This window comes from Pelodiscus sinensis, chromosome 5 (genome assembly GCF_049634645.1).
Source record: "Pelodiscus sinensis isolate JC-2024 chromosome 5, ASM4963464v1, whole genome shotgun sequence".
Taxonomy (NCBI): domain Eukaryota; kingdom Metazoa; phylum Chordata; order Testudines; family Trionychidae; genus Pelodiscus; species Pelodiscus sinensis.
Genome location: NC_134715.1, coordinates 118,546,547 through 118,569,146, shown reverse-complemented (window position 1 = coordinate 118,569,146; position 22,600 = coordinate 118,546,547). Strand labels below are relative to the sequence as shown.

Sequence of the window (22,600 nt, the reverse complement as noted above, 5' to 3'; positions counted from 1 at the left end):
CATCTACATTTTTTGTTAGTCTCTAAGGTGCTGCAGGACTATTCAGTGGTTTTTTAAAAAAATGTCGATTACAGACTAAAACAGCTACCCCTCTGAATCGATTGGCTTAGTTCATATCATTCAGGGAAATGGTGTAGCTATGCCAGGAAAACTGTTGGCTTATTCTGTGACACTGCTAGGGGCTCTTCCAGCCTAGTCAGAACCAGTATAGCTATGCGAGCAATGAATTTGTGTAGACAAGCCTGAAATGTATAGGAAGTGAAGAGTGGTAGCTTCAGGTTGGTTCAAATAGATTTGTCACTGATGGGCAACCAAGAATACTGAATAGGACACATAAGGGATGGTTCTTCATCGCAGTGGGCTGCATGAGCAGTGGTGGGCAACTTGCGGTCTACTGGGGTGTCACCTGTGGCCTGCGGACCCCTTGTCTGCCCCTTTCCCCCATGCACCTCTTGTGCACAGGAGCACTGGGGTCTGCACTTGCTATTCCTCCCCCTCACAGCACTTTTGGAGCACTACAAATTGAGTCGTGCTCTGTCCTCACTCCTCCTCCCAGATTTTGAACAGCTATGAACAGTTGATGTGCTGCATTCCAGCTCCGGGGGTGGGGATGGAATGCGAAGCCGTGGATGGGCAGTGCTCTGAAAGTGCCGGAAGAGAGGGGGAGGAATAGAAAGTGCAGGGATCTAGTGTGCCAGTTCATGAGATGCATATGAGGTAGGGAGATGGGCTATGTCAGGGGTGTCCAAACTTTTTTCAAAGAGGGCCAGATTTGAAGAAGTGAACATGCGTGAGGGCCGTCCCCGCACTCTCAGCCCCAAGGCGGAGGGCCCACAGGCTCGGAGGCGGGCGGAGAGTGCAGGGCACGCCGGCCTCACGGCGGCCCAGGGGCAGGGCGAACCCGCAGGGGAGCAGGGCTGCGGACGTGCCCTACAGGGCAGGCTCTAGGACCGCGAAGGCCATGGGCGGCGGCGGCGCAGCCGGAAGCGGCGCGCCAGTTCAAAAGAGCGCCGGGGAGCCAGGAGAGGGGGAGGAAGCGGGGGCCGTATTAAATCGGAACACAGGCCGCAATTGGCCCGCGGGCCGGACTTTGGACATGCCTGGGCTATGTGGACTGCATGCCCAGCGGGCCACAGGTTGCCCATCACTGACTTAAGTCATTCCTGGGTGCACCCAAAATGGCACCATTACTTGTAGAATAGAGAGCAAGAAGTCTGTTACACAGTCATGCCTCTATTTCAAGTAACAGTTAACGAGCCACTTTCCATTCTCTAGCTTTCACCAAAAGTTCACCTGTGGAACAAAACAAGTACATGGCTCGAGGGGCCAACATTTGAGACTACTCCTTTCTAACATAACTGTGTGCACATATTTTTAAAGCAAAAAAGCTAAACAAACCCCACAAAGAAGAGAATTGAATAAAGATGGTGTTAATTAAAATGTGTTCAGCTTGTAATTGATCGGCTACATTTGGTAAGACACGCACAGCTGCAGCTTAGCGAGACTTACAGGACAGTAATGGTTTTCTGGGCATTTGTCACAGCTTCCCTTGCCCCTTTGTAATTGGTATTCTCCGATCTTGCAGGCCTCACATTTGCTGTCGCTGGGGCCTTTATATGTACCTACAAATCAAAAGAAGCACAAAATGAGGAGTAGGATTAGAGTATTGGGACTTTGGGTATCCGTTCACCTGTGCTGTAAAAAAGTAGAAGACATTTAATGCACAAAAAACAAAACCTGGGATCTGAACTGGTCTATGCTGATGGGCAGAGAAAACTAAAAGAGAATGCATGGGAGACAGGCAGCCTGCTTTTCTAAACTTGGTGACTGGAGTAAGTTTGAGTCATGAGTTCAGTGGAAAAGCAGGGAAATGACATTCTGCATTTTCACACAGTTCAAAAGTGAGGATGAGCTCAAGCTGCAAACGTCTATACTGGTTCCAAAGTTTAAAGGTGTTTGTCTGACTGGTTTGAATCCATCTGTCCTATCAGACTGCAAGCTGATAGTTGTTTAAAAATTGCTAAATAGTTGGGATTTTTTTTCATTTTCTGAACTTCATATGTTCGTAAGAACTATGGGACTAAAACTGTGATACTGTGTGTTTGCATTTGAAAATATTTAATGTGCCTTGTACATTAATTTTAAAACACTACTTCGCTATGGAATTTCCTGGAGTGTGTTAGCCTTGCTGCTGCTTATGGGGCCATGCATAATGCTGTATTAGTGACTCATGTGGCTTGGTGTTTATATAAGGCAGTATTGAATCTGAACATTTCATCATTTTCCCCTTTTATGAGCTTCACTATTTTCGGCTTAAGCCAGGTCTACAATGGGAATACCATTATAGGAATACCAGCATACTATCCCAGTAAAGCACTCATAATGGATGCGATGCTTAGTGACTCTGTTTTCACCTGAGTAGTTTAATCCACCTCGTGAGCAAAACAAATTAATCAGGCAAAACCACAGTTTTGCTGGTATAACCTGTATTAGTCACATTGGGATTCAGGATGGCTAGTGTGGGCCCAGACTGAGGCTCAGGAACTAGTGGGGTGGCAGCATTAAGACAGGGACTAAATGAGAAGGGAATACAGGGCCACAGGAGGTAGGGAGATTGTAGGTCAATATAAGGATGGGGCAGATGTGCCTGGTGGAATGGAAGAGACTAGGGGTCAACCAGGGTCTGTCTGGAGGAAGCTCTCCAACTTCCTAATAATCTCTTCTTCCCCCCTCTTAAAAAAAAACACACAAACCCTTTTCTTCTATCCACACCCACTCCAGGATCAATCCCAGGCTTCTTCCTTCTTTCTCAGCTCCTCCCTTACCCCTGAATCTCTCAAGCCTTTCCTGCTTCCAAGGGGAGCAAGAAATGTGTTTGTGTTGTAGTTTAAATGAATTTCTCAAAGTTCTGTATTAAAATGTCCCGTAAGGAATCTATTTGTCAAAAAAAATTCTTGAACCTTTACTTTTTTGGTCTGTCTAGCTACAGACATCCTTGCTGACAGGTATTTTGAAATAAATTACCAAAATAATTGAAATTAGTGTGATTTTATGGTGGTGGTTTGACAAATAAAAAATGCAGAGTTTTAAATGTTTTTCACGGAATTTTAAATTTTTTTACACCGAATTCCTGCAGGAGTAAGCAGAAGTGTTTTGGAGTATGCTGTAACTAACCTCGTGTATACTTTTGAACGACCCCGTTGCTGATCAACATTACCAGCTGAAATCCTAATGTATTGATGCTAAAAACAGTTTGCCTGCTAGCATGGTGGAAATAAAAGTTGCAAGAACTGTTCTGCAATCCTGATGAAATAGTGTCTTCTGCAATCTCTAGCTGAGAACAGGTGCCGGAAGCTTTCCCATTTGCTAGTAAAAATCACTTTAAAGCACTTCTCAAGTTTAATTCTCCATATAGAGCTCAGTGTTCTCAGGCGGAATATCAGCTTAATTTCCCCTCTTATTAATTACCTGGCAGACAAGGTGCACATTCTTCAGATGCTTCTCTAAGGGCCTCTTCTCCTGTGGGGCAAATTGTACACTGGCTGCAGTTGGCAGTACTTTGGAGAGAAGAGGAGAGAGGAAACGAAAGATATGAATATAGCCTAACTCTAACAGAATCATCTGATCCCGCATGTAAACTGAGTATGACATTGAGCAAAACCTGAATAGGTTTATACTATTTGGATGTTAACACTTGCATTAAGAGCTGAGGCTATTGTCTCTCTTAGGATTTTAGCTAGCTGTGTGGCTGCATTGATACAAACTTCGAGGGCAGACCCATCTATACACCAATGCAAGTCCCAACTGAAAGTGGTACAGCACATCTACAATAGGAAGGGGAGACAGAAAAGCCTTATGGGTAGAGCCCTGCATGGATACAAAATTTTATACACATCTGTATCCACAAATATGAGCTACTGATATCCGTATCTACAGCCGGAGATTTGCAGGGCTCTACTTATGGAATGTGAAACCGTCACAGAACACTGATCAGTTCTGATAACGCTCAGTATCAAAGCTCATTTCTTAAAACAAAAGGCCAGTATTTGCCAGCTCATTGTTACTTATTTTCTTTCTCTCATTTCCTTCCCACTGAGGAATTTTTTATACTGAATTCTCAAGCTCCTCTATCCCAAATTACTCTCATGACTTTGCACAGGAGCTTATCTCCGGCTGCTTCACCTCCTTAGTTATCCAGGGAATTTAATCTTAATGTTGAGTGACTTATCTCCTTTAATTAAAAGTTTCTCTACTCAGATTCTTGTGCTTGCAAGTGGGGAAGTAGTGCCTCTCAGAGGCACTCAGGATCAGTGTGTGACTTTTCCCCCAGATTATTGGGAGTGGGCTGGAGCCAGTTCTCTGTTCTAGAGTTGCAAAGGAACCCAGATATTAAACCCAGCCCTGGTTGTTGCTGGCTCCACCTGGCAGAAGGGTGACAAAAAGAAACTTACAATCCTGTCCATACCCCTGAAAAGTTATAGAAGTGTTTCTTACTTGCAGAATGATCCTAGTGGACAGGGGAGACAGAATGCTGAATTTTGCTGGAAGCTGAAATATCCTAAAGAAACAGAAAAGAGGAAACTTCCCTAAGCTCATGTAATGCCACTATTTAATTATCAAGGTTATCAAGCATTACGACAAGGCCCACCAATAATGTGTAAATAATGTGTAATAATGTGTAAAACCTCATGTGTTCTGCTGACTGATTTTGGAGAGAGGGATGTTTGAAATTTTTTAAGAAGTCCTAAACCCAGGAAATAATCACAATAACGTTGCAATATTGGCACAGCCACTTCACTTCTACCTAGTGATATTACCAAGATTTAAAACTCTCAAGAAATGCAAAGTGACACTTTGTGTCCCCTCATGGGTAGACAGGCCCTGCAGAGTTGCTGGTGGTAGGTTGAGGAGCACTTCATCCCGGTTTTACATTCAACTGAGTGAAGGTGAAAAAGACGAACGATAGAAATGCAGTTTCGAGTATAGGCTACCAGCATGGTCTCAAGGATGGGGGGTTGCCATCCTACCTTTCCCATATGAAAGCTATAGGGAGGGATGTTTTGCCTATATTCAGGAAAGGCAACTGTGCTTCTGACCCAGTCATCTGAAGCAGCAGGAACTTACTCTAGTCAGGGTACATGAACATCTACCCTCCCTTCTGAAGAAAGACAGGCAGACCTGAAGAGAGACTACATTTCTATCACGGCTACATTTCTATCACTGAAGAGAGAGAGAGACACCCTACAGGAAGATTATTGAGGTCTGAGGGGAGCATAAACTGCTTTATTATACACAAGAACCAAGTGAGATGCGGCGTTTGACTTAGTTTTACACCAAATTAGCAAAAATACCGAATAGACAAGGAAAAGAAGGGAAAGCGAGTCTTTCCCTTCCTATGGTTTTTTGGTCTAAAATAACCCTGTTACTCAATGCTACTTTTTCTTTTCAGTAATCTGTTACTGTGATCTGTTATAAGAAAAATCTTGTTCATGCTGCCATCACAGCACACCTGTAAGATGAGGAGGAGTCAAAGCATACCTTTTCCGCATGGGCTGCAGGCTGATGCCCCAGATGCATTGGAATAAGAGCCAGGGTGACAGGGCAGGCATGCCTCACTTCTTGTTAAACTAAAAAGAGTTGAGCAGAGTTAGTTCAGTTTTATATATTTTCCTTGAGGAAAAACGTCAGTCAAATGTAAGCTGCTTAAAAGGCTTCTGAACTTGACAGACCTATTTGCTTGCATCATATGCATCTTTAGGAAATATAGAAATAGTTTAATGGGGGTGAAGCCTTTTGGGGGTAGAACCCAACTAGAACTCTGGCTGTAAAATCCCATTTAATCGGTTAATTGGTTAAATGTTACATTTGAATGGTTAATCAATTAAAGGGGCAGTGGGCGGGGGGCCATTCCAGCCAAACTGGAGCAAGTCCCCCCTCCCACTGCAGACCACTGAAGTGGTCACCCCTCTTCCTCCACCCCCACCTGTTGCAGACAGCAGCTGCTCCAGACCATCAGAGCAGACCCTACCTGTGACACACCCAGGCCCACTGCAGATGGAGGCGGCGCTGGACAGCCACAGCAGCCTCTGTCCATGGCCAACCCCCCAGGGCTGGAGCAGCTCCCTGTCCATGGCAGGTGGGAAGTTGTTCCAACCTCCACCAGTTGACCAGAACCGCTAAGCCTCATGTTTTATGGGTGAGGCGTACCAGTTAACTGGTTAACCTTTCACATACCCAACTAGAACTAGCCTGAGCTTTAAACATTCATTCAATTCAATGATGTTCCCAAATTCATTACTAGTAGAGATTGTTTATGCATTTCCTGCAGTGCACTTCAAGCTTTACAGCCAGCTTTACAGGCAGGGACAAGATTAAAAAGTCTTGTCTTCAAAGCAGTTAGGCCAAGATTTGAAAGCATGGGTGCCTAAGTTAGGAGCCTGAGTTCACATTCAGGTACTTGAGACCTGATTTTCAAATGTGCAGAACAACCAGCTGATTTTTATGTGAGCTGTGGGGTGTTCAGCACCTTTGAACATTGGGTCACTTCAACAGAAGCCTCAGCAAGGATTTGGAGTCCCACTTGAGGTATCCCATGTTGAAAATCTTGGCCATACAGTCTCAGTGTTACCAGAACCAGAGCTGGCATGGTAATGAAATGTCAACTCTTTTTAGAGGAGAAGGGTGCATGAAATGGCTTCGGCATTTCTTATCCAAATCATAGAATACTAGAACTGGAAGGGACCTTGAGAGATCATCAAGTCCAGTCCCCTGCCCTCACGGCAGGACCAAGTGCCATCTAAATCATCACTGACAGATGTCTATCCATCCTGCTCTTAAATATCTCCAGTGACAGAGATTCCACAACCTCCGTAGGCAATTTATTTCAGTGTTTAACCACCCTGCCAGTTAGGAAGTTTTTCCTAATGTCCAACCTAAACCACCCTTGATACAATTTAAGCCCACTGCTTCTTATCCTATCCTCAGAGGCCACGAAGAACAATTTTTCTCCTTCCATAACACTCTTTTAGGTACTTAAAACTCCTATCATGTTCCCTTTGTCTTCCCTTTCTAAACTAAACATACCCAATTCTTCCAGTCTTCCCTCATAGGTCATGGTCTCTAGACCTTTCATAATTTTTATTGCTCTTCTCTGGACTTTCTCCAATTTTTCCATGTCTTTCTTGAAATGTGATACCCAGAATTGGACACAATACTCCAACTGAGGCCTAATCAGTGGTGAGCAGAGTGGAACAATGACTTCTCATGTCTTGCTCACAATTAACTCCTGTTAATTCATCCCAGAATCATATTTGCTTTTTTTGCAACAGCATCACACTGTTGACTAAGATTAAGCTTGTGGGCCACTATGACCCCTAGATCCCTTTCTGCATTACTCCTTCCTAGACCATCATTTCCCATTCTGTATGTATGAAACTAATTGGTTGTTCTTTCCTAAGTAGAGTACTTTGCATTTGTCCTTATTAAACTTCATCCCGTTTACCTCAGACCATTTTTCTAGTTTGTCCAGATCATTTTGAATTATGTCCCTATCCTCCAAAGCACTTGCAACCCTTCCCAGCTCGGTATCATCTGCAAACTTAATAAGTGTATTCTCTATGCCACCTTCTGAAATTGTAGATCATACCACTTTTCCAAATGAGGAATCTCTTTCTCCGTTTGATCCTTCTCCTCCATGCCCCCATAGCTATGTTTCCCTTTCCCCTATTATTAATGGTAATTCTTGCCACTGTGGAACTTGCACTGTGATCAGACATATTCTGTTGCTACTGATTCTGAGGCCCAGTAGAATTCATTGCTGACCTGACTGGGTTAAAGAACCACTGAATGCAGGTTCGCATTGGGGTTTGTATTAAAGGTAACAATTAGGAGACATAGATTTGGTAGCAGAAGCTTTTGTTCTTGGAACTGAGACAGCTTTGTTAAGGCATCATTGGCAACACCGAGAAACCCAATTATCTGTAGCTCAAGAGTCCTGTGGCCATTGTAACAATTCAACTACAAGAATTTAGTTTGGCTTTTAATAAGGGACCACCCACCTGTCTTACAGAGTCTGAAAGTTACCAAGAGAACAAGTTCTGCAGAGCCTTCCAGCAGTCATATGGGTTTCAGAAACTGGCCTGAAGGAAGTTGCTAAACCACAATCAGCTGAAGCTTTTGGCACCAAGTGATGGGATTTTTAATTAAAGTGGTGTAGCTCTGAGACTGCCTGTACATGTTAGTTTGTGTCTAATGTAGGTAAAGGGCCAGTACATGATTCCAAATGAAACATTTGCACACATGTGATCAGTGAGTCACAACTGATCATGCACAGGGGGCACAGCTGTTATTTCTATAGCAGACGTAAGATGGAGATGAGTCCAGATAAGTTACAGCTGTACCCAAGTCACGACTCCACTATACCCGACGTTCTACAGACTTTGAAGTCTGGACAATCTGTGAGGTCTGGTTTCTTAGGCCAACACATGCATTTGTAGAGATTGTGATAGGCTCAGTGGCAGTCATTAATGAATTAAATCTCTCAGCACTTCACTGAGACAGTGAAATAGTAACCCCCTTTTCATAGAATCATAGAGTTGAAAGAGACCTGCAGAGGTTATCGAGTCCAACCCTCTTCCCAAAGCAGGACCAACCCCAACCAGGGCTTTGTCCAGCCAGAACTTAAAAACCTCTAGGGATGGAGATTCCACCACTTCCCTAGGTAACCCTAGGGAGAAACAGTAACAGGAAACTTGGAAATGGCAGAGATGCTTAATGACAACTTTGTTTCGGTCTTCACTGAGATGTCTGAAGGAATGCCTAACACAGTGAATGCTAGTGGGAAGGGAGTAGGTTTAGAAGATAAAATAAAAAAAGAACAAGTTAAAAATCACCTAGAAAAGTTAGATGCCTGCAAGTCACCAGGGCCTGAATACATCCTAGAATACTCAAGAAGACTGGAAAAGGGCAAATATAGTGCCCATCTATAAAAAGAGAAATAAGAATAACCCAGGAAACTACAGACCAGTTAGTTTAACTTCTGTCAGAGAAGATAATGGAGCAAGCAATTAAGGAATTCATCTGCAAACACTTGGAAGATAATAAGGTGACAGGGAACAGCCAGCATGGATTTGTAAAGAACAAATCATGTCAAACCAATCTGATAGCTTTCTTTGATAGCATAACGAGTCTTATGGATAAGGGAGAAGCGGTGGATGTGGTATACCTAGACTTAGTAAGGCATTTGATACGGTCTTGCATGATATTCTTATCAATAAACAAGGCAAATACAACTTAGATGGGGCTACTATAAGGTGAGTGCATAACAGGATACAGTTTAATAAAGACAAATGCAAAGTGCTCCACTTAGGAAGGAACAATCACACATACAGAATGGGAAGCAACTGTATAGGAAGGAGTACGGCAGAAAGGGATCTAGGGGTTATAGTGGACCACAAGCTGAACATGAGTCAGCAGTGTGATGCTGTTGCAAAAAAAGCAAACATGATTCTGGGATGCATTAACAGGTGTGTTGTGAGCAAGACACGAGAAGTCATTCTTCTGCTCTACTCTGAGCTGGTTAGGCCTCAGTTGGAGTATTGTGTCCAGTTCTGGGCATCGCATTTCAGGAAAGATGTGGAGAAATTGGAGAGGGTCCAGAGAAGAGCAACAAGAATGATTAAAGATCTAGAGAACATGACCTGTGAAGGAAGGCTGAAAGAATTGGGTTTATTTAGTGTGGAAAAGAGAAGATTGAGGGAGGACATGATAGCAGTTTTCAGGTATCTAAAAGGGTGTCATAAGGAGGAGGGAGAAAACTTGTTCATCTTGGCCTCTGAGGGTAGAACAAGAAGCAATGGGCTTAAACTGCAGCAAGGGAGGTTTAGGTTGGACATTAGGAAAAAGTTCCTAACTGTCAGGGTAGTTAAACACTGGAATAAATTGCCCAGGGAGGTTGTGGAATCTCCATCTCTGGAGATATTTAAGAGTAGGTTAGATAAATGTCTATTAGGGATGGTCTAGACAGTACTGGGTCCTGTCATGAGGGCAGGGGACTGGACTCGATGACCTCTCGAGGTCCCTTCCAGTCCTAGTATTCCAGTGCTTCACCACCCTCCTAGTGAAATAGTTTTTCTTAATATCCAACCTAGACCTCTCCCACTACAGCTTGAGACCATTGCTCCTGGACACTATTGAGAACAGCCTCTCTCCAACCTCTTTGGAATGCCCCCTTCGGGTAGTTGAAGGCTGCTATCAGTTCCCCCCTTGTTCTCCTCTAGTCTAAATAAGCCCAAATACCTCAGCCTCTCCTTGTAAGTCAGCTTTTACAGATAGAAAAACTGAGAGGCAGAGGATACAAGTCACCTTTGAGTGATTCAGTAGGCAGTATATGGAAGAGCTGGAGCAAAAACCTCACCTTTCCTGGTTTTCACCCATAGTTTCTGATTAAGCAAAATCCTGCATGTTCTACAGTTGAGAAACCTGATTAACACTGCCCCTGCAGCCTAACCAGGGGAAGCAAAAGAGCTTCTACATTCCAAGAAATTATTATTGATCATGTTTATTTTGGTAGTGCCTAAAGGCAAACCAAGAACAAGGTCCCATTAGCTAGGCACTTGTACAAACCCAAAATAGTTGTAATGAGAGAGAAGGAATGCACAATTGCCTAACAAAAATATGGTCTTAATCACAACAGTGGACTACATACTTACTTAGTGTAATATCCTTGTGGGCAAAGCAGGCATGACAGTTTTCCGGCTAGAGGCTGATACTGACCCACTGGACAAGATACACAATCGACAGGGTCTGCACAGGTACCCTCTGAGCAGCAGAAACAACTCAACGCTTCTAAAGTAGAATCAACATTTTTTTTAAATGACATTTGTATCCAAAGGTAAAACACCAGTTTTTGAAACATCAATATAAGGAATGTAAAAATATTTTTGCCTAAGGCCTCTGAAAAAATTATCAAAATGTTGTCCCCACACAATACTGAATATTGAAATTCAAAATAAGAATTTTGATTTATATTATTAATTGTATAATAACCCCAAAGTACTTGATTCTGCTCAGACTAGCACAAGAAACAAGGTCTCAGATCTGTTGTCTCAGTTGTGGAATCTTTACCATTAATAAGGTTATTTTTAATTTGAGAGACCAATAGGTTTTTCTTTACCCTCAGTCCAAACTAATCAAAGATCAAAAGTAATTTTTTTAATTAAGTATGCTTGGCAGGAAAAAGAACTGAAGCAGAAAACCCCAAAACGGAGAATTCTGCCTTACGCAGAAATAGTCAATCCCACATCATAAAAATTCTCTCAGTCTTAACGCTACAAAACCAGTCACAGAGGGGTAGCCGTGTTAGTCTGTAACTTTAAAAACGAGTAATCCTATCACACCTTAGAGATTAACAAAAATATATGAGCTTTCGTGGGTAAATCCCACTTCATCAGATGAGCTGGAGTGGAAAGCAAAGCCAGTTTATTCTACATAGAATAATTATGTAGGATTTGCTGTGTCAGCTCTTGATCCATCACATCTGCTATCCTTCCTCTGGGGGAAGCCAGTGCCTGCTACTTTGCAACAAAGCATGTGAGAAGAGAAAGATTATAATGGATCCAAGTCTGCAAAGTTGTGCATGGTGGTGTTGGGAATTGGTTCTTGATCTCTGCAGGGGCTGATTCACGCCTTGAAGCGTGAGAACTGGTTAGCCCTCTCTTAAGCACTCCCTGATACATGTTTTATTTTCAGTCCTAATATTATGCAGCCTGTTAAAACAACAGACTATGGTATTATTTAGCTCACCTACTGCTGTAGTGAATTTCACAGGTTGACCGCACATGGTATGAAGGAAAATTTCCTTTTTGGTGGGTTTTATTTTTTAATTTTGAACATCACATGAATCCTTAAGAAGAGCTGAATACTTCAGGCATAAGCACAGAACAGGTATTCTGCACTGTGTAGGGGTAGAGATGATGTTCCCACTAACAGTCTGGTTAATGGATACATTTGCCATCTGTTTCTGGCCTACATATTTATCTGAGCTCTTTAAGGCATTCTTATTACCTCAGAATGTGAGAGCTTAACAATAGAGAGAAAGAAAGTGCACACACACCCTTTGAAGGCAACCTGCAGTGAGAAAAAGAAAGGAGGAAGCAGGCTGCCCTCTTTTGCTTTTTTAAAGAGCATGAAAGGCCTTTTTTTTATGATGATGATTTGTACTTTAGAAAATCATAAATGTCAAGTCTCATTGCTATGGGACTTCCTGGGTCACAGAGCTCTCTCTGCTCTTAACTGATAGAGCAGGAATCCTAAGTCTTTAATGGAAGTTTCCTTCTTCCAATTGTTTGAGACAAATAATTTAAAATTGTTTTTGCTCATACCTACCATGCTTAGAATCCCTTCCTCTCCCAATCAGCTTTGTTTCACCTGCATGGCATGTTTAGGGTATGATCCTACCACTTCTTAAATAAGCTATGGAGTCCCCCAGATTGGACAGGACAGACCAAGCCAGATGTTCTAATGTAAGAAATGAGTAGAGGAAAAAATCTGAGCCTTCCTATGTGACATGATAGTGCAATAACAAAACCACACACCCAGCTTCCATCCCTTTTGTAATCACCTCTATAGAAAAGTAAGAGAGCTGCAGTGGGCAGGGAAATCGCTTTGCCTCTTACCCTTGCTGGGAAATGTTCCTGGTGAACAAGGTGTGCAGGCCGTCGCATTCACCACACTGCAGTTTGTGGATTCTGGAGTGCTTGCGAATGGAGTGGCTGATGGAACCCCAGAGGAGGCTGACACCTTTGGAGCAGTAGAAGACATGCTGGTAGATGCTGTGCCATTGGAGGTAGCTGATGTTACCCCAGCCAACTCGGTCACAGCTGATGTTGGTCCTGTAGAAGCCTGAATAGTGGTCCCATTTGGAATGGTGGATGCTGTACCAGTTAGGGTGGTGGATGAAACCTCAGCAGGTACTGTTGTGGCAGAGAGCACCCTTGGAGTTTCTGTAGGGTTTGCAGTGGCTGACAGTGTTTCTGTGTCAGCTGTAGTTGACACCGTAGAGACCCCAACAGCGGTTGCACTTGGAGCAGCTGACAAAACATCAGCAGACACCTGCAGTGATCCCGTAGAGACTGGGGCAGTGGTCATCTGTCCAACAACAATTCCTAAGAGGAAAAAAGTTGTTAGTAGTTCAGTTAGCCCTGATCTTATTTTGAAATAAGCAGAGCAACCACACTACCAAGCCTAGTTATTTCAAAATAATAACTCCTGCTTTCCTTGGAGAATAAGCTTATTTCAAACAGTTATTTCAAGAGTTATTATTTTAAAATTAGTTATTTTGAAATAATTTCCTAGTGTAGATATGCCCTTAGTGTTCTCTGTGTGTGGAGACAGCCCCATGCAGACACATTTATCTAGTAAAACCAAATCCACTTTTTAATGTTTGGAACTATTTTTACTGTTATGTTCAAGATGCAGAGAGATGCAAACTAGATAAAAGTATATATAATATTTAGTGGTCTAAAGAAGATAGGTGAGGTGCTTCTCTTCCCTCCCATCTTATAACACATGGGGTACGTCTAGGCTACATGCCTCTGTCGGCAAAGGCATGTAGATTAGGCTACCAGGCATAGGAAAATGAAGCGACGATTTAAATAATTGCCGCTTCATTTAAATTTACATGGCTGCCGCGCTGAGCCGACAAACAGCTGATCAGCTGTTTGTCGGCTCAGCGCGGTAGCCATGTAAATTTAAATGAAGCGGTGATTATTTAAATTGCCGCTTCATTTTCCTATGCCTGGTAGCCTAATCTACATGCCTCTGGCGACAGAGGCATGTAGCCTAGACGTACCCATGGAGACCTTCAATTAAATTAACAATTGACACATTCAAAACTGATAAATATTTGTCATAAAGTGCATAAGTAGACTGTGGAACTCATTGCCACAGGAAAGTATTGAAGTCAAGAACATAAGGTTCAGAAAGTGATTGGATATGTGAATGAGTAAAAATAATATCCAGAACTGTAATCACATGGACTGAAGGGATATTGAACCTCATGTTTTAGGGCTCAGGTCAATCTCTAAATCTCATCCTGAACTCTTCTAGTTAATGGAGAGTGGCAATAGAAGGTTTTGTAGCTCGTTAGATTGCCGTGTCACCAAGACGATTCTGGCTTTCCTAGTTCTGATCCTTTTTTCCATTAACTTTATATTACGTTTATATATAAATACCAGACCTGCTGACAGGGGCAAAGGGGCAGCTACCTTGGGGACCTGTGATTCAAAAGGTCCCGGGGCTCCCACCCACCACTGCCATTGCTACTGTGGCAGCAGCATCAACTGGAGTTCCAGGCCTTTTAAATCACCCCCAGGCCGTTCTAAGGGCTGTCTGGGAGTAGGTGGGGGAAGAAAGACAACAGTGCAGTGCACTCCAGGTGGCTGAGGGCTATCTATCCCCAGCCCTGCTCCTTCTGCCTGACACCCTGTACCTTCCGGTAGCGCAGAGCGAGCCTCCCCTCCACCTTGCCCAGGGGCCTGGCAAGTCTGTCACCCCTTCCCCCTCCACCCCCACATAATACATAGATTTTTTATAATACAGGCAGTCCCCGACTTACGTGGATCCGACTTACGTCGGATCCCTAGATACGAACGGGGTGAGGCAACTCCCGCACATGTGCAGCAGCATTCCCGGGGCTCGCTCACCTGGGTCCTAGGATCCTCCTCCTCCTTGGGCCGGCTCCGACTGGGGTCCCGCAGAGCTGCCGGGCAGAGGAAAAGTGCCCCCCCACCCCCCTGCCAGCAACAGGCTGCCCCCTCCCCTGAGCAACAGGCTGCCGAACAGACAAAAGCAGCCTCTCTGCCCCTCCTCCCCTCTATACATGCCGGGGCTCCCGGAGCGCAGCAGCGTCCCCGGGGCTCGCTCACCTGGGTCCTAGAATCCACCTCCTCCTCCTCTTCGGCCGGCTCCAACTGGCCTCTGCCTGCAGCAGCTGGCCACAGGGACAGGGATCCCGCAGAGCTGCCGGGCAGAGGAAAAGTGCCTCCCCACGCCCGCTGCCCCCCCCCCCCCGCGGCCTCGCATCCTGCACGCCTCCCCCCTCCCCCCCTGCCAGCAACAGGCTGCCCCCTCCCCTGAGCAACAGGCTGCCGAACAGCAGACAAAAGCAGCCTCTCCGCCCCTCCTCCCCCTATACATGCTGGGCTCCCTGGGCAAACAAAGACTCCACCAAAACAAACAAAGTGCTGGCCTCATTGTGTTAGCAGAAAAAGGACCCTCCTCCTAGAACCCTGGGTGGTGTGTGGAAATAAAGCTATTAGCTCAAAGCATGGTGCAGAGCTGTTTGGTATTTGATGAGTTACTCCTTTAGTCCTGAGTTTGTCACAGGGACAGAAATAGATGTGAAATCTTCTGAACAGGGGAACAGACAGCAAAACAAACATTAGAGGGGAGTTAACCTTTCCCTATGCTATCCAAAACTAAAAAAAATGTTTGGCTAGAGTTTCCCCTACAATATGTACCAGTTCCGACTTACATACAAATTCAACTTAAGAACAAACCTACAGTCCCTATCTTGTACGTAACCCGGGGACTGCCTGTATATTAACCATTTTCTATTTCAAATATAGCTAAGGTGCAGCATTTAATAATATAAACTATGAATGTCATTATATATATGTCTATATGATATAATCAAAATGTAAATCAATTATTTGTATGGCACAACTGCAAACAACAAAATGCTATAAAAATCCAACTGGTAAAATTATTAAAATAAAGATAAAAGAATAGAAACAAAGTTCAGGAGAGGTGGATGGAAACAGGGAGGGAAGGAAGAGGGTAGAGAGGAGAGGGAAGAAAAGGGCCATGCATATACGTAATAGGATCATTTAGATACTTGCAGGAAAACATCCCATGCATCTGAGAATTTTTCTTGGGTATTTCTGTTACAGTGTACTGTTCTTTCCATGGTGGCCATGCTTACAATGTCCCATACTCCAGGCTTTGATTGTGGTCTTTTTTTTTTTAAAGCAGGGAGGGAGGGAGGTTTCCAGTTTTGCTGTACTAGGCTTTTAGTGATTGAGCTTGGCTACCAACATTTTTCAGATTTATTCAACTTCCAATTAACATTCATGAGCTTTAGGTGAATATGTTTCCCCGGTAACACAATTTTATTTGATAGGAAGAAATTTAACTCTGCAATTAAGTTCTGCCCACAACATAAAGAGTATAGGAGCATTCCCAAAGAACATGGTTTAAGTTAGCACCTGTTGAATCACAGCACCAGCATTTGTCTGGTTTAGTAGCACATGTTTTGAATAGTCGGAGAGGAATCCAGTGCATCCTCCATATGATTGTCTGCTGGATTAATCTTAGAGGTCATAGGAACAATTTGGAGCACTGGTTAAAATTTGTTTCCATTGGCTAGCAGACAATAATTGGCCTGATTCCTCCTCCCATTGGTTTTTTTAGAGAATTTGTGTTTAATTCAAATTTGCTAATCAAGTATGCATATAGTATCACCATAGGTCTCGGCAGCCTGGGTAATATTTGGAAAAGTGAAAGCAATTCCAGTGGTCAGGGATACCACAGGCAATGGGGCCAAGCAGATGGGAGATGCTGGATATATTGCCACTTCTCCTTAGTCTCCAGCCTGAACTTTCTTTTAATATTGTAAAATATCTACTATTTGAGAGAGCCTGTCTGTCTGTCTGCTTAAGAACACCTCCTAAACAGTAAGAGCTAGGACAACCAACTTCAGTATACATCTTCTTCTTATCATAACTTAAAGCAAGGTCAGGGTTTGATTGTGCCAGGAAAATGGGATGTGCCTAGAATGGGATTGCTTCTCAGAAAACCAAACAGAAAAGAGACAGAATCACCAGGCAGATGAAAGGGTTGGTCCCCCCCGCCCATCCTAGACTGCCCCAGCCCTGAGCCTCCTATCCCCTACCTCCCAGGGTACCCTTTAGGGAGGGCAGAGGGGCTGATGCTCCCCCACAGATTCATATGGGGACTTTGCTGGCTGTTCCCTTTCATCAGGAGCAAGGGGGAAGTGCACAGTTTGCTGCATTCCTCCCTCTGGCTGGGGAGTGTAGGGGAAGATGAACCTGGACTTGCCATACACCCCGCCTCTGGCCGTGCCGGCTGGTGTTGTCCTATTTGTTAGGATACAAGAGTTGTGTTTGGAATATAACAGCTTTATCCATGAAATAAATGGTTTATCCAGGATAAGAAACAAATATTGCCTGTGCACTCAGTGGAAAGCTTTCTTTGTATCAAGAGAAATGATTGCATGGAGACTCCTAGAGCGTTGAATGCCATAACATTAATCAACTAACGTGTTATCTGAATCATGCATTTTTGTATTAAATCCCACCCAGAGGGGGTTAACCATTTCACTCATTACTTTTTCAGATCTCTCAGCCAATATTTTTTAAATTATTTTCATAGCAGTATTGATTGAAGAAATGGCTGTGTAGCTGTTACACTTTTGTGCATCCTTGCCTGGTTTAAGTAATTAGGGTTTCCTTCATAGTAGCAGTTAACAGGCCTTTCTTGATGGCATTTTTGTAAATGTATTAGAGCTTAGAGGCCAGAAGTTCTCTGAAACTTTGTAGATTTCTATCAGTGGGCTAGTAGGATTGGGGGGTCTTGATAGGACTCATTTTCTCCGTGGCCTTGATTATTTCCTCTGCTTTCAAGGGAGTGGCCAGCCTGGCTTGCTGCTCATCTGAAATGTGTGGGACATCATGCTGATCCTAACCAGAAACAGCAATTGTATGGTATCTTTGAAGAAGGGCATTATGGTGTCCATACCTGGACCAAAAATCTAGACATGAAGTCCCCCTTTTCTGACTCAGCCTTCCTTAAAATCTGAGATCAGTTTTCTCACCTGGGGAGCATATGCCAATGGGCTGCCTTGGTTCCAATTCCAGTTTTGTTAAATGTGTCTCACTGTAAGCTATGGGGTGCAAACCTATTGGCTCTAGCATTCCATTGGGTGCTCCTGGAATAAGTTTTCAAAAGGAACCATTATGATCACCTAGTATGACCTACTCAAACCAGCTCCTGGTCGAGTTTATCTTGTCATGGGTACGTCAGAGCCCCTGGTACAGAAGTAGAATTAAGTCCCCAGGATAGCACAGAATGGTAGACATTTTAACAATGAAGTCTTTTGTAGAACATAGCCATTATGATCACCTAGTATGACCTGCTCATTCAAAAACTGGAAGGAAGAAGAGTTATGAAAAGTTGACAAAACTGTTGAAGTTTCTATTTTTTTCACAGAAATTGTACTTTTATAAAAGCAATTTTTATCAAATGTTCTAGAAATTGTTGCTAAAATTGGTATTGAAATTTTTAATTGACCAAATTTGGTGATTTATTCTTTCTAGATGGAAGGAGTGATTTCCCCCCCCAAAAAAGATCTCTAAAAATACAGCTAAAAACCTCCAGAAATTGTTAGGATGGGATGACTCATGCCAGCTAGGCCCCCAACTTTGTCCTTTATTTGTCCAGGTAATTGACTGAACTCTATAATTAAAAGAGTAAAATTATTTCTAGCTTACAGCATATGCAACCATTATAGACTTGTGGGTCTTTGCCCATGAAAGCTTATGCTGCAATAAATCTGTTAGGGTAGGTCTACACTTGCACCCTCTTTTGAGAGAGGGATACAAATGAAGACATTTGAAATTGCAAATGAAGTCGGGATTAAATATCCCATGCTTCATTTGCATATTCACATTATTGCGCTATTTCGAAATAGCATTATTTTGAAATAACAGACACTGTTAAGACATGGTTATTTCGAGAGAAAACCTCTCTCTCAAAATAACCCTTATTCCTCATACAATGAGGTTTACCAGTTATTTCGAGAGAAGGGTTTTCTCTCGAAATAACCACGTCTTAACAGCATCTGTTATTTCAAAATAACACTATTTCAAAATAGCGCCATAACGTGAATATGCAAATGAAGCATGGGATATTTAAATCCCGGCTTCATTTGCAATTTCGAATGTCTTCATTTGCATCCCTCTCTTGAAATAGGGTGCAAGTGTAGACATACCCTAAGATGGAGCTCCACCATGCAGACAGGTATTCCACTTGGCATAAATATTGTAAGGAATACAAAGTTCTTGGAATCCCAACAGTAAAACCTTTAACACGAATATAAAATATTTATTTATATACTAAACAGAGGGGCAAATTCTGTCCTCAGATATATGAAAATAACTCTCATTGAACTCAGTAGGAGCTGTGTATCTGAGGGTGACTTCTGACCTATAGCATGTCATCTGTTGTAACAGCAAGATAAGTATATAAAACCCTTTTGCGGTATGTCCAGTATCTATGCTTTGCTTTGCAGAAAGACTCTGATTATTCTGTGTACCTTGGAGCTACAAGGGTCATTTTCTAACACTTCCTTCTGTCTTTTGCAATTCTACAAGCAAAATGCTGCAAAATATTCAGGATTTAGCTCAGCTGTTAAATGCCTTTCTTCCAAAATACTTTAAACTTAGCTGAGCAATATGCTCAGCCATATGTGTTTTTCCAGGTCGTTGTAGCAGCTAAGTGTTGTCGTATATATATCCAGTTTCAAGACTAAATGCTTTTAATCATGTCTTTGCAGCCTATTTTCCTTTCCTCTGTTTCTTCATCCTTTCCCCTGCAGTTATACCTTGCTTCCAAAACCAGTAACTGCGTGAAAATGCAAAGTCCCATCGTTATCCCAGTGCAATAGTTCAGAACCCAAACTAGTATCTTTCTAGACAAGAAAGAAGAAAGTCACATGTGAAAAGTAGTTACTCACCCATCAGATAAGCTGCACCTAGACTCCAAAGCAGAGACCGGGGATAGGTACCCATTTTCCAAGGGAGACAGGTCCTCACCAAGGGGGAGCAGCTACTCAGTTCCTAGAGCTAACCGTTTGTCCTTTTTTAAAGTTTTTGTTCCCAATTCCATCACCTGACTCTGATCATGTGGTTGAGTCAAACCAAACCCCCACAACAAACTAAGCAGGATTTACTCAGACTGAGAAGGGCCTTTTGAGAAGAGTCTTGTGCTTCAAAAGCACAAGCCTGAACTAAATATTGTGCAGAAGGGTTTCTGTGTGCTCTGCATACCTGCACTGGAATACACACAAGTGAGACGCTCTCTAAAAGAAACAAAGAGCAGACTAAGCTGCTATTGGATCCAGCAGTCAGCGTTCAGAGGGGGTATGAGGCTGGCTGCTGTCCAGCTCCCATGATCTTAAACTCATTGACAAACATTACATCACTTTCAACATACCCAGGATTTCCCATAACAAGAAAACAGAAACAGCACAAAGAAGTTCTCTTTGTGACGACCACTAAGGGGGATGTAACTAAGGTCAGATGATTTTTGTGGCCAACCTTAGCAAGTTTACTAGATGTGGTACATAAAGCATTTCTGAGTAGTACAGTGCTTAATGGGGAAAGGTTTAATGTAACAAATCTGCATCCTATTGCGGCCCCACTTCTGATTCAGGCATAGGCTGCAATATTGTTTTTGTTATTTATTATTCTTTGAGGTTAGTTTCTGCTGTTTCTCTTTTCTTTGTTGCCTTGTGCTCAGTTCTAGTAGTTTGAGGAAGGATCTTACATGCTTTGCATTTTTATTTATTTAACTAGAAAACTTCTCTTTTGCCACATTGATTCCAAAATCAGTCCTTGAATTTCCAGTGTATTTGTCTCCTGGTTTCTAGTATTGCATGATTGCAAACCCTGGTTGTATATTTGGAAAGGTTATGTGGTTTGTGTATATATAAACAGTAGTATGGTTAGTGAGAAACTTCAGTGAAAGATCAATAGCAGTTCAGCTTGTGATTTAGTTTTTGTTTTTAATCTGTTTTTCTCTGTAGGGAATCACTGGGCGCTAAATGATGTGTGAGAACATGGTTTCTTTCTTGTTTATGTTTTGCACCTCAAAAAGATTGAGCGTTTGGACTCTGGTGCTTACACAGCTCCCGAGTGGTGTTGCCTGGTGTCTGGTTTTCGCCCAGGCAGTCCAGTAATTGTGTCTTCTGTCCAGTAAAAAACCCCAGAAAATACCAGACATATAAAATGTCTGGTATTTTCTGTTTTGTTTTTCTCAGATGGGGGACATTTTTCCCCAGCCGCATCTGGCGGGAGGAGCGGGGGAATTTAAAGACCCTTTTTTTTTGTGCTCAACAAGTTCGATCTCCTTTTTTGTTTGTTTTGTTTTTGCTCAACCAATTTTTCCCCCTGCCATGTTTGTGCGCAAAAGTATCTGGCAACCCTACTCCCAAATCCGCTGCAAGATTTTGTGAGGAAAAAGTTTTCTCAAGAGATTCCTGGTGTTTCCTCTTAAGATCCCTTTCCTGTTAAGATTCCTGGTATTTCAGCAGGTTAGGTGGAAACCAGAAATTGGAACATGGTTCAGAGGGAGAAATACTCTGAACTCTGCCTTAAAAAAGAATCATTTATGCATGTGCAGCCTGGTCACAAGATGCCCTATTTTTAGCGGTGATGCTATCTTTCAATAGGCTGTTTACTGTAGGAAGTGTAGGACTAATTGAAGCTAAGCTACCAATCTGTAGTTGATAATAGCTCTCTGTGTGTGTTGATCTAATTTGTTTGCATACAGGGGTACAAGGCATGGATTTATTTTTACTTACAGGACTGAGGAAGGACTGGCTGTGTTACAAAGCCATACACATTCATGGCTGAACTAGTTCATTGTTATGAAAGAGGTACGGTTACCCCCCACTAGCCTCTGACTTTGGAATGTGTGCGTAAGGTTTTACACAAGCAGGTTCTTGTCACTCTGCTTAGATAGTGTAAGCTTAGAACTTGTAGGAGCAATTCAACTTTTGCATCCTTCCCTTCACTGATGAGTTTTTGATATCCATTCAGTGACAACAAACCTGTTTAAACACTCTCCAGGAACTTTCTTTTTTGGGGAAGGTGAGGGTGGGAGAAATGCTTATCTCAGCCTCTTAAGGCTTCCAAAACCAAAGTCTGCTTTGTGGTGCCCACAAATAACTTGGCAATGTCTAGGCTGCTGATATGCAGAAGCCACTGCTTATGGGGCTGACCAATATTGTCACATGGTTTCCTTGTGTTTCCCCATGTGTCTGTCTTCACCTGTACTTGCTTGTCATTGGGGGCAAGGACTGTCTTTTTATTCTGTGTTTGTCAGGGTCTTGCTCCTAGGCACTCTGATAATACAAATCTACTAATTATTTGAGAGTATTATTTGAGAGATATATTATCAAGTATTCCTCCTAGAATCATAGAATCATAGAACTGGAAGAGACCTCAGAAGGTCATCAAGTCCAGCCCCCTGCTCTAGGCAGGACCAATCCCAACTAAATCAACCCGGCCAGGGCTTTGTCAAGCTGAGACTTAAACACCTCTAGGTTAAACACCACTACTTCCCTAGGTAACCCATTCCAGTGCTTCACCACCCTCCTCGTGAAATAGTTTTTTCTAATATCCAACCTGGACCTCTCCCACCACAACTTGAGACCATTGCTCCTTGTTCTGCCATCTGTCACTACTGAGAACAGCCTCTCTCCATCCTCTTTGGAACCTCCCTTCAGGAAGTTGAAGGC

General features: G+C 43.0%; 1 protein-coding gene across 3 annotated transcripts in view; it reads right to left on the bottom strand.

Moving 5' to 3' along the window:
* The window catches only part of LOC102463770 (uncharacterized), a 62,172-nt gene extending 41,968 nt beyond the window's left edge, over nt 1-20,204 (bottom strand). Inside the window, exons 1-7 of one of the 3 annotated variants that reach the window (XM_075930894.1) lie at nt 19,814-20,204; nt 12,675-13,163; nt 10,710-10,845; nt 5,539-5,627; nt 4,495-4,558; nt 3,469-3,557; nt 1,510-1,622 (exon numbers count right to left, since the gene is read on the bottom strand). In XM_075930894.1, the coding sequence (XP_075787009.1) occupies nt 1,510-1,622; nt 3,469-3,557; nt 4,495-4,558; nt 5,539-5,627; nt 10,710-10,845; nt 12,675-13,163; nt 19,814-19,868 (1,035 nt within the window). In that variant the 5' untranslated portion in view covers nt 19,869-20,204. The remainder of the gene's footprint in view (nt 1-1,509; nt 1,623-3,468; nt 3,558-4,494; nt 4,559-5,538; nt 5,628-10,709; nt 10,846-12,674; nt 13,164-19,813) is intronic. The other 2 variants (XM_025190508.2, XM_006134726.4) reach the window with 2 other exon arrangements.
* Between the last annotated feature and the right edge of the window lie 2,396 nt (nt 20,205-22,600).